This window comes from Sinocyclocheilus rhinocerous, unplaced genomic scaffold (assembly GCF_001515625.1).
Source record: "Sinocyclocheilus rhinocerous isolate Xijiao unplaced genomic scaffold, SAMN03320098_v1.1 scaffold115, whole genome shotgun sequence".
Lineage (NCBI taxonomy): Eukaryota > Metazoa > Chordata > Actinopteri > Cypriniformes > Cyprinidae > Sinocyclocheilus > Sinocyclocheilus rhinocerous.
The window spans coordinates 3,129,221-3,142,640 of record NW_015650001.1 but is presented as its reverse complement, the minus strand read 5'-3'; the positions used below and the strand labels follow the sequence as shown (position 1 = coordinate 3,142,640).

The window sequence follows — 13,420 nt, the reverse complement described above, 5'->3', positions numbered from 1 at the left end:
AAAAAAAAAAACTTCATGCAGCAATTTAAATTGTAACTTATAAGATAATGGCAGAATTTGCATTTTGAGTGCGTTTATAATAAATGCATCTTTTGATTGTTCCTCAGGTCAGATTTTGTCATTGTGGCCGGTCATTATCCAGTCTGGTCCATTGGACATCATGGTCCAACCAAGTGTTTGGTATCAAAACTCAGACCTCTTCTGAAGAAGTACAGCGTCTCCTTATATCTGTGTGGTCATGACCACAGTCTACAGGTCGGTATCTTGAACATCACATTATCATGTAACAGAAAATCAAGCAGTACTATAACATTTCAATACAACATTCTTTTAAAGGTTTACCCAAAATGTAAAATATTCTGAAAATGTACTCACCCTCAGGCCATCCAAGATGTGGATATGTTTGTTTCTTCATCAGAACAGATTTGGAGAAATTTAGCATTACATCACTTGCAGTGGATCCTCTGCAGTGAATGGGTGCCGTCAGAATGAGAGTCCAAACAGCTGATAAAAACATCACAATAATACAATAATAATTCACACGACTCCAGTCCATCAATTAATGTCTTGTGAAACAAAAAGCTGTGTGTTTGTAATCGACAAATCCATCATTACGGCATTTTAAGTTTAAACGCTAAATTCTGGCCAAAATACAAGTCCATAATCCATAATAATGCTCCCTCCAGCGAAAAAGTGCACCAACATATTTGTTTAGAACAGTTTTGGACTGTTTGGCATGTTGTCAGTGCTTGAGCGGTGCATATTCCTCTCCTAATTCAGACAGGACAACTGTGGAGAAAGAAATATTACTCATAGTTTTCCTGTAAACAACAGGAAGTTAAAAACATCTTAATGATGGATTTGCTTATTACAAATACTCAGCTTTTTGCTTTGGAGTCATGTGGATTACGTGTGTATTATTATTATGCTTTTATCAGCTGTTTGGACTGTCATTCTGACGGCACCCATTCACTGCAGAGGATCCAATGCTGAGCAAGCGATGTAATGCTAAATTTCTCCAAATCGGTTCTGATGAAGAAATAAACTCATTTACATCTTGGATGGTCTGAGGGTGAGTACATTTTCAGCACGTTTTCATTTCTGGATGTACTATTCCTTTAAGGAATAGTGCTATTACTTTCTGTGGGTAAATACAAGGCACACAATTCAAAGAAATATAAATGCTAAATTCTCGATGATTTTCAGAATTTGTTACATCAAGCACCAAGATTTGAGTCTGTAGCAAAGCCATTTGGTCAAAGTCAAGCAGAAGTTCAGTTTACTTGGCATGTTTATATCATGACTAATTTTTATGAACTCTAATAATACTATGCACATAGATTATTTTTATCATAATGCATTGTCTTTATTTGTTTGTTCCCTTTGCAGACTACTGCCCCATTTCGTTCAGTCCTCTTGATGTGGTGGCTGAATATGGAGCTTCATTTTCAGTGAACTGCTCCGTCAACAGCATCACACATCAATTTGGTTTGAGCTGGGAGAGATTTAATAACACAATGGAGGACAGTGAAGAGATCTCCAGAATTGTGGATAAAGTGACAGACTGGGAGATGAATGTAACGTGTTACATGCACTCTAATGAAACACAGTGTTCACAGGATCTTCCAATTACTATTTACAGTGAGTTTTTTTTTCTTAAAACAAATAATTTTCTTGAATTCACTCACAGCTGTGAATTTCTATTTACAGAGACTCCAGACAGTGTGTCCATCAGCACTGTGAATCACAATGGACCAATGATGGAGGGAGAGCTGTATGAGCTCCAGTGTGACGTTCACAATGTGGCTCCTGTTCAGGATCTCACTGTCAACTGGTACAAAGGACAGACTCTGCTGAATCAAACTACCTTCACTGAAGCTAGCAAGACTCCAGTGAATAAAACAGCCACACTCCTGATCCGTCCAGACAGAGCTGATGATGGAGCTCAATACAGGTGTGAAGCAGAGCTGGATCTGGGAGCAGAAGGACCTCCTAATTCTACAGAATCAGCTCTCAATTCTGAAGTTTACTGTAAGTTTATTATTTCTAAGATTGCCATTTAATTCAGTTCATTTTTTCCGAAGGCACAAGTCTAGTGTGAAGGAACTGTCATAGTTCATCACATGCAGAAATATGCATCTTAACAGATAATTTGATCAAATATTACATATTATGAATTGCATTAATGTAAATAAAAACGTTTCAGTACAATGTGTTTAGTGATCTGTTACTAACAGCTGCTCATCATGCTGCTGTTGTGCTGAGAAATGTATCTCTGTCCTCCTCAGATAAACCACAACACTCCAGTTCAACAGAGACCATCATTAAAGACGATAAGGTCATGCTAGATTGTACAGTGAAGGCAAACCCGGCTCCTACGTACACATGGCGCTCAGATCATCTGGAAGAGAAGATCAGCTCCTCAGAGCTCAAGTCCTCAGCACTCAGTCCAGGAAACTACACGTGCACCGCCACAAACGCTCTGGGAAGAGACAGCAAAGTGTTCATCGTCAAAGGTCAGTTTTGAATAAACACTAATCTGCCTCTTTGCCCTCAAGCAGTGTTAAGTTATAGTTTTTAATTTTTACATTTTTACTGTTCAAAAGAGTGCTGCAGTGATAGCATATTTTTGTAGGGATAGATAGATTTATTCCCTCAAACTACTACAAATATCATTGAAACAAAATACAGTATATTCATTTAATAAAAATGTTATGCTTATTGTGTTCTGTCTGTTTTTACCGCCAGAGATCACAAGTGGGACCCCTAAGAAAGGAATACCACAATGTTAAAAAATGTGTTGTTATTTTTTCATTCCACTGCCCTGCGTCTCATGATTTTAAACTCAACAACACGTTCTGTGTGAAAAGCCACTAAGGCATCACTAGTTTTATTGCTCATACCTGTGAAAAGTGATTGAATTTATGCTTTGCTTTGCCAAATATATGAAAGACTGTTGCACAGTACTGTATAGAGAGATGAATGCCCAAACAGATTTGTAAATGATGCTGTTATTCTGTGATAGAGCTTCATTGGTTTTTAATCACATCCTGTTCTGTAGACAGTCGATGTCCTGTTCAAATCATCCCATGGAGAGCTGTTGTGAGGTACGGCGACAATGTTTCTGCTGACTGCAAAACTTCAGTCCTGCATAAAGGGATGGGATGGGAAGCCAGTGAGGGAGGAGTGCCCATGACCAAAAACCAGAGTCTGATCACATGGAGAGTGTCAGAACTGACAGAATGGGACATAAAGCCATTCTGCTACATAAACTATAAAATAGGCGATAAGGATCAGTGTAAAGAAGAGCTCCCAGTCACTGTTTACAGTCAGTTTCTCTGTTACTGATATTTTTTTCTGTTCATTCTCAGAAATATCCAATAAATGTACATTCATCATTCATCACAGCAGATTTCAGAGTGTGTAAATCTTCCTCCACAGAGACTCCAGACAGTGTGTTCATCAGTGTGAATCACAGCGGACCAATGATGGAGGGAGAGCTGTATGAGCTCCAGTGTGACGTTCACAATGTGGCTCCTGTTCAGAATCTCACTGTCAACTGGTACAAAGGACAGACTCTGCTGAATCAAACCACCTTCACTGAAGCTAGCGAGACTCCAGTGAATAAAACAGCCACACTCCTGATCCGTCCAGACAGAGCTGATGATGGAGCTCAATACAGGTGTGAAGCAGAGCTGGATCTGGGAGCAGAAGGACCTCAACCTCATCCTACAATTTCATCAAATCCTCTCGGCATTACTGTATATTGTTAGTGAACAAAATATTGTTGAATGTCTCCACACATGTGAAGAAGCAAGACGTTCTCTCAAAATGCAAGCAAATAAGTATCTTTCTCTGTTCTTCTTTTCCAGTTGCTCCACAAATTCAATTTTGTAGCGACTGGTCACCATTGACAGAGACCTCATTGGATTCATATCCTTCAAATTTACATTCTGTCGAGGGTAAACCTCGTCCAGACATCTCCTGGAGACACAAATCATCACCAGTCAGTTCCTCTATGCCTCTTACCAGATATGATTCTGGCCTATATGAAATCATTGCCAGGAATGACCTTAGTAATGTCAGCTGCTCCATGAACATAACAGTTGAGTGTAAGTGTGATACTTCTTTAGGAACTTCTGCATTAAAACCTGATGTTTTGTGTCTCTGGTTGTGTCTTTAAGTTGATTGTTTTCCCCAAAAATAGATCCTCCAGAACTGAACTGCGACAAGAGCTATGAAGTAAAAGAAAAAACACTCTTCAAACTTCCTTGCATAGCCGATGGATTACCAAAGCCTGAATGTTTCCTCTACAAAAATGGAAAAATGATCCAGCATGACTTTTATCCCAATTGGAATGATAGTGGCTGGTATCAATTAACTGCACATAACCAACGTGGAACTAGTAATTCTACATTCACCATCAACATCCTATGTAAGAGAAAAATGGTCTACAATGTATATTTCTTTAACAACCTTTGCCAATGAATTAACAAAGACAACTTCTACTTTAACACAGATGCCCCAGTGTTTTATGACAGCCAAGAGAAATTTGTTGTGGGAGAAGACAGCAATATAACGCTAGAGTGCTACTCGACTGGTAACCCAGAACCTGAGGTGTGGTGGAGCTTCAACAATAGGAACATCTCCACTGGGAGGCGCCACATAAACATTGAGAGAGCCACGTCTACCAGTGCTGGAGTTTATACATGCAGTGCCACGAATAAATTTGGACGCAGTGACAAGACCTTTATAGTGGAGATAAAGGGTTTGGGCTGTGAGTGTGAAAACAGTATGATATGACTTTGAATGATACATTTTTTTAATTACGTGATACATTACTGACATTTTTTTCCCCCTTTTTAGATGTCTTTCCGTACTACATTCTAATTCTTTTAGGAGTATTTGTACTGTTTGTTGTAATCATCCTTTTAGTGGTCTTAATGTGGAGAAGGAGAAAATCAAGAGGACATTATGAAATACAGTCAGAAATGCAGCCGTTAAGCAATGGGGGCCCTAAGTGAGTTTGATCTTGTTTTAATAAGTTGAAATATGCTTACATTGAAAAAAGACAATATACTGAACATCATTGAGGTTACAATAAATAAATACATTCTATAAATGTCTGTGGTGTAACGTGTGAAAGCTAATACTGTACAGCATGCAAAGCACTTGTGTGACTAGGCCTATATGATATGGATGATATTTCAGTGACAAGGAAGAATGTTTGAGATGAGTAATAAAGAAATGTTTCAAAAGTATTAAGTTATCTTGTCACATGACAACAAAATGTTTTTCTGTATGTTGGTTATGGTTATTTGCTGTATAAAAGTGTTACATACAGTGTGTCTTGAGAGATTAGCACATTTAGTTAAATATGTGAAAAGAAAAATGTTTGTGTTAAATTGCATTTTACTTTTGTTAGATTTTTACACATTTAATGCTTTTTTTTTTTTTTTTGATGATGATGATGATGATGGACAATCTCCAGGCCAGAAATCTGTTTTCTATAATACAGGTTTGACGACACTTTTTATGCATTTTCCCCCTTTAGTCTGTATTGGGAGATGTTCTATAAGTAAAGTGCCTGTTTTTAAATTTTATAGGCTAATAATGATGCAATAAAGTGCTGCACAGAAGTTTTTGAAATAAAATAGGCCTATTTTAAAACAAAATAATGAAAGATTATACCAAGCTACTTATGCTTAAATTTTTTCAACCGTTTTTTTCCCAGTCTTTTTTAAGCCCCACAAAAAAGAAAAAAGAAAAAATAGGAAACTTATTAGAAATAATTCAACTGGACAGCACTTAGACCTTTTGTTTAAAGACCCACAAAAAAGAGACCTCACAAAAAAAGAGCTATTCACAAGTCAAATATGATGTATTTTTATGTATTTTTGAAAATAGATTCAAACACGTTATCTCACTGACCCTTGTGTGATATCTTATGTATAAAACAGCAGAATGCTTTGTTTTTTCCTTATTAACAAAATGCATGTTAATCAATGAACAAACTGTTTTCAGGACCTATGTTTTTAGAAGCATTGTTAATGATTGTTACCGTGTGGTGTTAATAATTTAATAAAGGTCATGTCCTTCCTCTCTGTTGTTGAAGTTCTCTCTCACTCCTGCAAACAGGCAGATCTGAAAGCTGGAAACTGGATCCGGCGGCTCCTTTAAGAATTAGGGATCTGGGAGTGACGCGGCAATGAAATCCAGTTGATCCTTCTCTCGCTTTGAGACGAAAAGTATTTGTGCCACCGCAAAGTAGCTGGCGCTGGAGATCCGTCGCGATTTGTTCAGCGTTGCGCGTGAATGTGGGAAAAGAAATGACTCGCTTTCCTTGATCCTATTTTGAACATCTGTTAATCTTGTAAATTGGGATAACTTTTCAGCCTAATAGAGTGGAGTGCTAGGAGAGCTGAACATGGACTGGGGCACTGAGCTTTGGGTAAGTTCGGAGGATAGACTTTTATGGTTTATGTTTCATTCTTCTGTTCCCAGAAATATATCCGATGCAGTTCTATCCAAGATCTTCTCAGCTGAATACATGTGCGTAAATTAACGTGATTTATGACCAACCTGGAAGAGGATAAATGCATCAAAAGACTATCTGGCACATTGTTAAACATATTTATGACCTAATTTTTCGAAGTTGTCAGTTGTCACCATTTAATTCGATTAATTGCCACGTTTAATGTGAACATCCGCTTAAACTCAAAGTTGAGCAGAATCATAGCAACAACAACAACAACAACAGCTGTATCACCGTTAACCGTAATCATTGTATCCGTCTAAACTCAATACTGAACTGTTATCTATCTATCTATCTATCTGTCTATCTATATATCTATCTATCTATCCTTTTGCTGCAGCATTAGCTAAATTAATTATAATTTTTTCATTTGGGGGATTTGTTTAGTTGCTTGTTTAATTACGCATAGGTGAGGTATAACCAACAGCTTTTGACATTAATATTACTATAGTGTTTTTTTTTTTTTTTTTAAGTCTAGGGCTGCTTTGGAAAGGTGCTTTGGCTTTGTTTACCTTCTCAGACAGTCTTAATAGTCTATTGCTAATGAGAAGTGCTAGCTGCTTGTTTTAAGAATTTATGCTACAAAGCCTGTTGTTTGGCTTCAGTGTATTTTGTAGATCATTTGGAGGAGTTTAATAAGCAGACCCAGCTTATCAGTGACACCTGACAAAGAATTGATGATCTTTATTTAGTGACACCAAATGGGTTTCCTTGAAGCATTGGTTTTTGTCCAAAATTGTCTCCAGCAATTACGCAACACTGTGTCACTCGAAGCACTTTGACAAATGTAGAACTGGGTTAGAGAAACAGAGTGAGTGCAAGTTTCTGATTGCATCATCATCGCCTGTACTTCATCCTGCCTGTTTAAGTCGCCCCATTTCCCTGACCGCCATCCCATAACATCCCATCTGCACAGAGGTTCCCACCTCTTTTGACTAAAGGCAAATTTTACACCTTCAGACCTTTCCACACGCCCGCAGAGTGTAAATGGAGCGTTGCACTGAAGTGGGTAGGGATTGTTTGACCTCGTTGCTGTCGCTCCCCCTAGGCCTCTGTCCGCTGTCCCCTTTCCATCTTCTACTGCACCAGCCTAATTAGTTTTGCCCTAATTTTATAAAAACGCATCATCCAGTCCACATCACTGTTTATTTTGGTGTTCTGCTTCACTAGAAAGTTTCCCCTTTCCGTGCTTTTTGAAGGACGCCACTGCCAGCCAGGGAAATTACAGTAGTTTCATCTTGGTAGTAAACAGAAGTGAAAGCTGGGGTTGGTGAGGACTTGTTTCTCAGATGTAGACGCTTAGGCATTCCTGGTGGGAAGTGCTTGCAATGTTTCTCATAAGTCTAGCATTGGTTTACCGTCACTCTAAGCAATGTCTAACCTAATTGGTTTTGGTCGAGTTAGTCATTAAGTGGCATTCCCATGGCTACACTATAGCGTCTGTCAACTCCTTTGCTGTTAATCCACTAGCTATTTTTGGCAGGTCAAGATTTCTGTTTACTGATGAGAGAGTGGCTAATTTTTGTTGGTTTTAGTGTTTGTTTGAATTCTTTTGGCATGTCTTGAGAAATGCTGCACAGCAGGCTCCTTATTAAGTATTAGAGCATGACGAAGGACAGTGGCATTTCGCTGTGGACTCGTATCGGGGAGGTTGTAGACTGGTACTCTCTGCTCAGGCTGGGAGAATAGCTGTGCATTATGGGAAGGAGGAGTTAATGATGGCGGAAAAGTATAAGGGAGGGGTCAAGACTGGGCTGAATACAATGCTACAGATAAGAGGAACCCTGCTGTAAATTATGCCCTGGACTGTTTTTATAGCTTCAATGGATGTTTTCAAAGGGGATCTCTGTTGGTTTTAAGATTGTGATGATAGCAGTTGGTGTGAAGTTTGATTGAAGCCACCGCTGATTCAAATCTAAGGGAGTTGTTTTAGTGTATAAACTACATTCAAAGTTTAGTTCAACAAAAAAACAATTACAAATCCGCTAGTTTTTTGCTCGTCTTTGAACAAAAATGAAGACATCTTTAATGTTCACCAAAGCCTTTATATACTTTTTAAAATTTGAAAATGTTGATTATTTAGACTTTCAACGGACAGACAAAAATGATAAATATTTAAAAAATCCAAATATTTCCGAAAGTCTTATGAATTTGGATAGATGATGGTTAGTAAATGATGACAAAATAAAATAAAATTGTTTGAACTAACCCTTGAACACTTAATTTCTTCATGTGAATTTCATGCAAACAATCAAGAAATGCCTTGGTTATACATAAATTATATAAGCAATTGCATGAAGAAAATGTAGCCTGTTTTTAAGACAGTTCAGATATTTTAAAGATTATTTTCTTTGTAATAAGCATCAAACCTTCTAAATTCTCAGTAGTCTACTGTAATGCAAAAAATTAATTTATAAATTAATAAATAAAATAATATCTTAAATACCATTTTAAATATACATCACAGTTGTGTATGATGTGCTGAATTTAATTGATGCTGATTTTTTTTTTTTTAAGTTCAACACTGTATTTACAAAAATAAGAATAAGAATTATTTTTTTGCATTATGATAATGAAAAACTTTAATTGTAATGAAGAATAATATCACTATAAATAATTGAAATATTTCTTATATTAACACTTCTTTGTGTCATTCCTTTTTTTTTTTTTTTTTTACCGCATTGGCATTCCGGTTTGTCAACAAACATTTCCGTACAAATTTGATGCATAAATATTTGCCTACAAACAGAAGCTTAGCTTGTGACTATCGTTGACATAAACAACTGCCTCTTGAGGCTTTGTTTTGAATGAAGTTGAAAAGCACTCTATTTTTGCGAGTGAGTGGGTTGTGAGGGGGTAGGGAATTCTTCTCTTGTTCTATATTAATGGACTCCATTTTGAGGAGAGAGGAGGAGTAGGTGGAGTCAGGACATGGCTTGGCTTGTTAGGAATGTCATCCCAAAGGCACCTCCCTCCTTCCTACTTCAAAACGCATATATAGGTCCAGGCCGATAGGGGATGTTTTAAGATATCAGCACTCTTAAATGGTCAGGCCTGTACTTGAAATGTAACACACTGCCCCACCAAATAAGGAACTGGGAAAAGGGAAAAATACAGCCAAACTGGACCGTTTCAAATATTTTTGTTCTTTGGGGAAATGCTGACAAATGTTTGACAAATTAGTCCCTAGGTCTGTTTTTGTTTTGTTTCGGGCGTGCTGTAGGAAATAGCATGTGATACTCATATTTTTGTTGAGCACCACTGAAATACAGCAGGAAGTAGAGAAGACTTCCACTTCCTGTGTCCTGTCTGCTCAAACGCTTGTGGCAGGATGAGTTTAAAGCCTTGAGGAACCCCCTGCCTCCCACAGATAACTTTATAGGGTCAAGGGTTGTGAAGAGGCAGGGAATCTCTGTGTGGCCAGATGCAGGACAGCTCATTACTGGCCCTTTCACGTAACTCACATCTGCATTGCAGATGGCATGATATTAGTATTAGTGACCCTGGACCACAAAACCAGTCATAAGGGTTAAAAAAAAGCTTCTGAAAGCTGAATAAATAAGCTTTCCATTGATGTATGGTTTGTTAGGATAGGACAATATTTGGCTGAGATACAACTATTTGAAAATCTGAAATCTGAGGGTGCAAAAAAATCAAAATACTGAGGAAATCACCTTTAAAGTTGTCCAAATGAAGTTCTTAGCAATGCATATTACTAATCAAAAATGAAGTTTTGATATATTTACGGTAGAAAATTTACAAAATATATTCATGGGACATGATCTTTACTTAATAACCTAATGATTTTTGGCATAAAAGAAAAATGGATAATTTTGACCCATACAATGTATTGTTAGGTATTGCTACAAATATACCCCAGCGACTTAAGACTGGTTTTGTGCTCCAGGATCACATTTATTAATTGATGTCAAATATTGATGTGTACTGTATAATGTGAAGATTATTATCTGAATGTCATCATATTCATTTTCAACTTTTCATCAAAACGCAACACATTTTAATAAGAACTCATAGAAAGTCATAAAAAAATCTGAAGCAATTTTTTTTTTAGCTCTAAAATATTTAAATGGCTATTTAAAAAACGTATTCAGTACTGTAAAGTTTGGAACAAAAAAGTATGGATTTTTTTATGTTTTTAAAGACGTCTCTAATGCTCAACTGCATTTATTTGAAAAAGGCAGTGAAAAAGTAGTATTGTGAAATATTAAAAGAACTGTTTTCTATTTTGGTATCTTAAAATGTAATTTATTCCTGTGATGCAAAGCTGAATTTTCAGCATCATTACTCCAGTCTTCAGTGTCACATGATCCTTCAGAAATCATACTAATATGCTGATTTACTGCTCAAGAAACATTTCTGATTACTATCAATGTTGAAAATAGTTGTGCTGTGTAATATTTTAGTGGAAACAATTTTGTGACGCAGTACCATTTAAAAGTTTGGGGTAAGATAAAAATAATAATAAATTAATAGTTTTATTTGCATTCACAGGAAAAAAATTACATTTCAAAATATATTAAAACAGAAAACATGTTTAATATTTAGTAATAATATTTTACAAAATGTTGACTCTATTTTTGATGAAAATAAATGCAGCCTTGGTAAGCATATGGACTCTTAATAATTTCAAACTTTTGACCATAAGTGCATGTAAAATAAAATAAAAAAGCATTTAATGTTACAATTTGACAGTTTATGGGTATTAAGTCTAGCTGTTTCTGTAGAAACTTACTCTTCCATGGGCTGTCTGCTCTTCCTCTTTTTACGTTCTCTGTTCTCAAATTAGTTTGATTGATTTCAGTGAGGAAGCTGGTATGGCCAGGCCATCACTTTACACAATCTGATGCAAGCTTTCTGCTAAATATGTCATGCGGAGCACTGACCAGTGTTTGAGGTTAGTCAAACTTGAAACTTCTTGCCCTGCATGAATCTGGATGCAACATCTTCGTGATTACATGAATTTGTTCAAGAATGAATTTGTTCAAGAATGCATGCTCATTGTTACTAATGAAAACCTTTTGGGATGTTGAAATGTCATGTGTGATGGTATATTTAATCTAAAGCTATTTTAAACAGCATTTTACTAGTTCTGTTTTAGAATTACTATGCATGCAGCATTTGCTGGCTCATAGTAAATAAGAGACTACATGTAATATAAATTTGTATTTTTAAACATTAATTTCTGCAGAATCATTTAGTGAAGGTAAAGTAGATTAAAAATGGTGAAAAACGTGGACCTAAGATAATATATTGGTGTTTTAAAAAAAATAAAGATCAGGAAGATGTTATAAATCAACTACCTGGAACCAAAAAGCTCAAAATTCTGATTCATCTTTAGGCCTCTAACTGACCAAATCTCTGTGGTTTGCCCATTTTCTGGTTCATATTAGCTGTTTTGCATTTGTTTAATGTTTTCTACATTGTGGAGTAACTGAGGAAATCACCTAACAGGTATATTCCACAATGTAGCACTTTTCACGATACAAGTCGTTGCAAAGCAGCTTCACAGAAAATGAAAGTTTCTACATTATATATAGGAGTAACTTATCAGTGGTGACTATGTGAAGGTGATGTATATATGGCAGAAATGTACAGTAAAATTCATGCAGTTCGTTAATGACATGTAATCAAACAGACGGTGAACACTATTAACAGTAGTTTTTATATGTTGCGATCAGACTACCAAAATGTGGTAGTTTTGTAAGCTGGTTCAGGGTTGGCATCATCTTAAGTCCTCTGGGGGGTTGGCATAATCTCTTCTGTTGTGTTTGGTCTTCTCAGATCTTTGTAAGGGTTGGATCCAGACCAAAGCTTGTGTAATTCCTAGTTACCTCGGTCGGGATGCCAATCCCGTCGCAGAAACAGAGAAGGAAATAGAGAAAAATGAGATCTTTCAACCAAGCAAAAAATAATGTGTTCAAACCAAGCAAAGAATGATAATATGCATTTGATCAGATATAACTGAAGTACATGGTTATGAGATACATTATGTGAATGCTTGGCTAAAGATATGTGTCTTTAATCTAGATTAAAGTTATCAGGAAGGCTATTCCAGAGTTTGGGAGCCAAATGCAAAAAAAGCTCTACCTCCTTTAGTGGACTTTGCTACCCTAGGTAGGCTACTACCAAAAGTCCAGAGTTTAGAGAACATTATAGCACATCATAGAGAACATTGTTAGCATTCGTTTAAAAAGGTTAGTTTTGGATTTTATTTTGCACAATTTTTATCTTCCAGGTTTAAAATCTACAGTGTTTCAACATTACAGGATGTGGCATAGCTAAGCGCTATACATTGATGACATGTCATGTGTCATAATTATTCATCAGACTGTGTGTCCTGAGCTGATTCGCCAGCTTTTTTGGCTGACAGGTCATGATTTTGAGAGACTCATTATCCAGAGATTCTTGTTTTATTGCTTAGTGGTACATTTCTTATATTTTTCACATACTTTTTCCACACTCAATTCATGTTTCTTACAAATATAGTGGAAAATACTCAGTTTTAGAGTAGGGTATGGCATGGTGAAAATCAATACAATGAAAGCGTTATGCCTCCCTATAATAATTTGTGTCCCTGGAGCACAAAACCAGTCTTAAAGGGGTCATATGATACTTTTTTAAAGATCATTATTTTGTGTAACAGAATATGTTGACATGCTTTAATGTTCAAAAAACACATTATTTTTCAAATACTGTACATTATTGTAGGTCCTCTATGCCCCGCCTCTCTCAAAAGCTTCGTTTTCTACAAAGTCCCTCCTTCCGACAAGCGCAGTCTGCTCTGATTGGCCAGCTGACCCAGTGCACTGTGATTGGCCGAACACCACAAGCACACGTCGGAAATGAAACGCCCCTTACCATAAT

At 36.6% G+C, this 13,420-nt stretch overlaps 2 protein-coding genes across 2 annotated transcripts in view; both read left to right on the top strand.

Annotated features, from left to right (window-relative positions):
- The window catches only part of LOC107711267 (hemicentin-1-like), a 10,054-nt gene extending 4,816 nt beyond the window's left edge, over window positions 1–5,238 (top strand). Inside the window, exons 2-10 of the mRNA XM_016516235.1 lie at window positions 1,390–1,641; window positions 1,711–2,031; window positions 2,289–2,516; window positions 3,062–3,328; window positions 3,442–3,768; window positions 3,873–4,112; window positions 4,208–4,435; window positions 4,520–4,777; window positions 4,867–5,238. Of these exons, the coding sequence (XP_016371721.1) occupies window positions 1,390–1,641; window positions 1,711–2,031; window positions 2,289–2,516; window positions 3,062–3,328; window positions 3,442–3,768; window positions 3,873–4,112; window positions 4,208–4,435; window positions 4,520–4,777; window positions 4,867–5,024 (2,279 nt within the window). The 3' untranslated portion in view covers window positions 5,025–5,238. The remainder of the gene's footprint in view (window positions 1–1,389; window positions 1,642–1,710; window positions 2,032–2,288; window positions 2,517–3,061; window positions 3,329–3,441; window positions 3,769–3,872; window positions 4,113–4,207; window positions 4,436–4,519; window positions 4,778–4,866) is intronic.
- A 2,902-nt stretch (window positions 5,239–8,140) lies between these two features.
- Window positions 8,141–13,420, top strand: part of LOC107711166 (cdc42-interacting protein 4 homolog) — a 40,186-nt gene continuing 34,906 nt past the window's right edge. Inside the window, exon 1 of the mRNA XM_016516101.1 lies at window positions 8,141–8,196. Coding sequence (XP_016371587.1) covers window positions 8,141–8,196 — 56 coding nt within the window. The remainder of the gene's footprint in view (window positions 8,197–13,420) is intronic.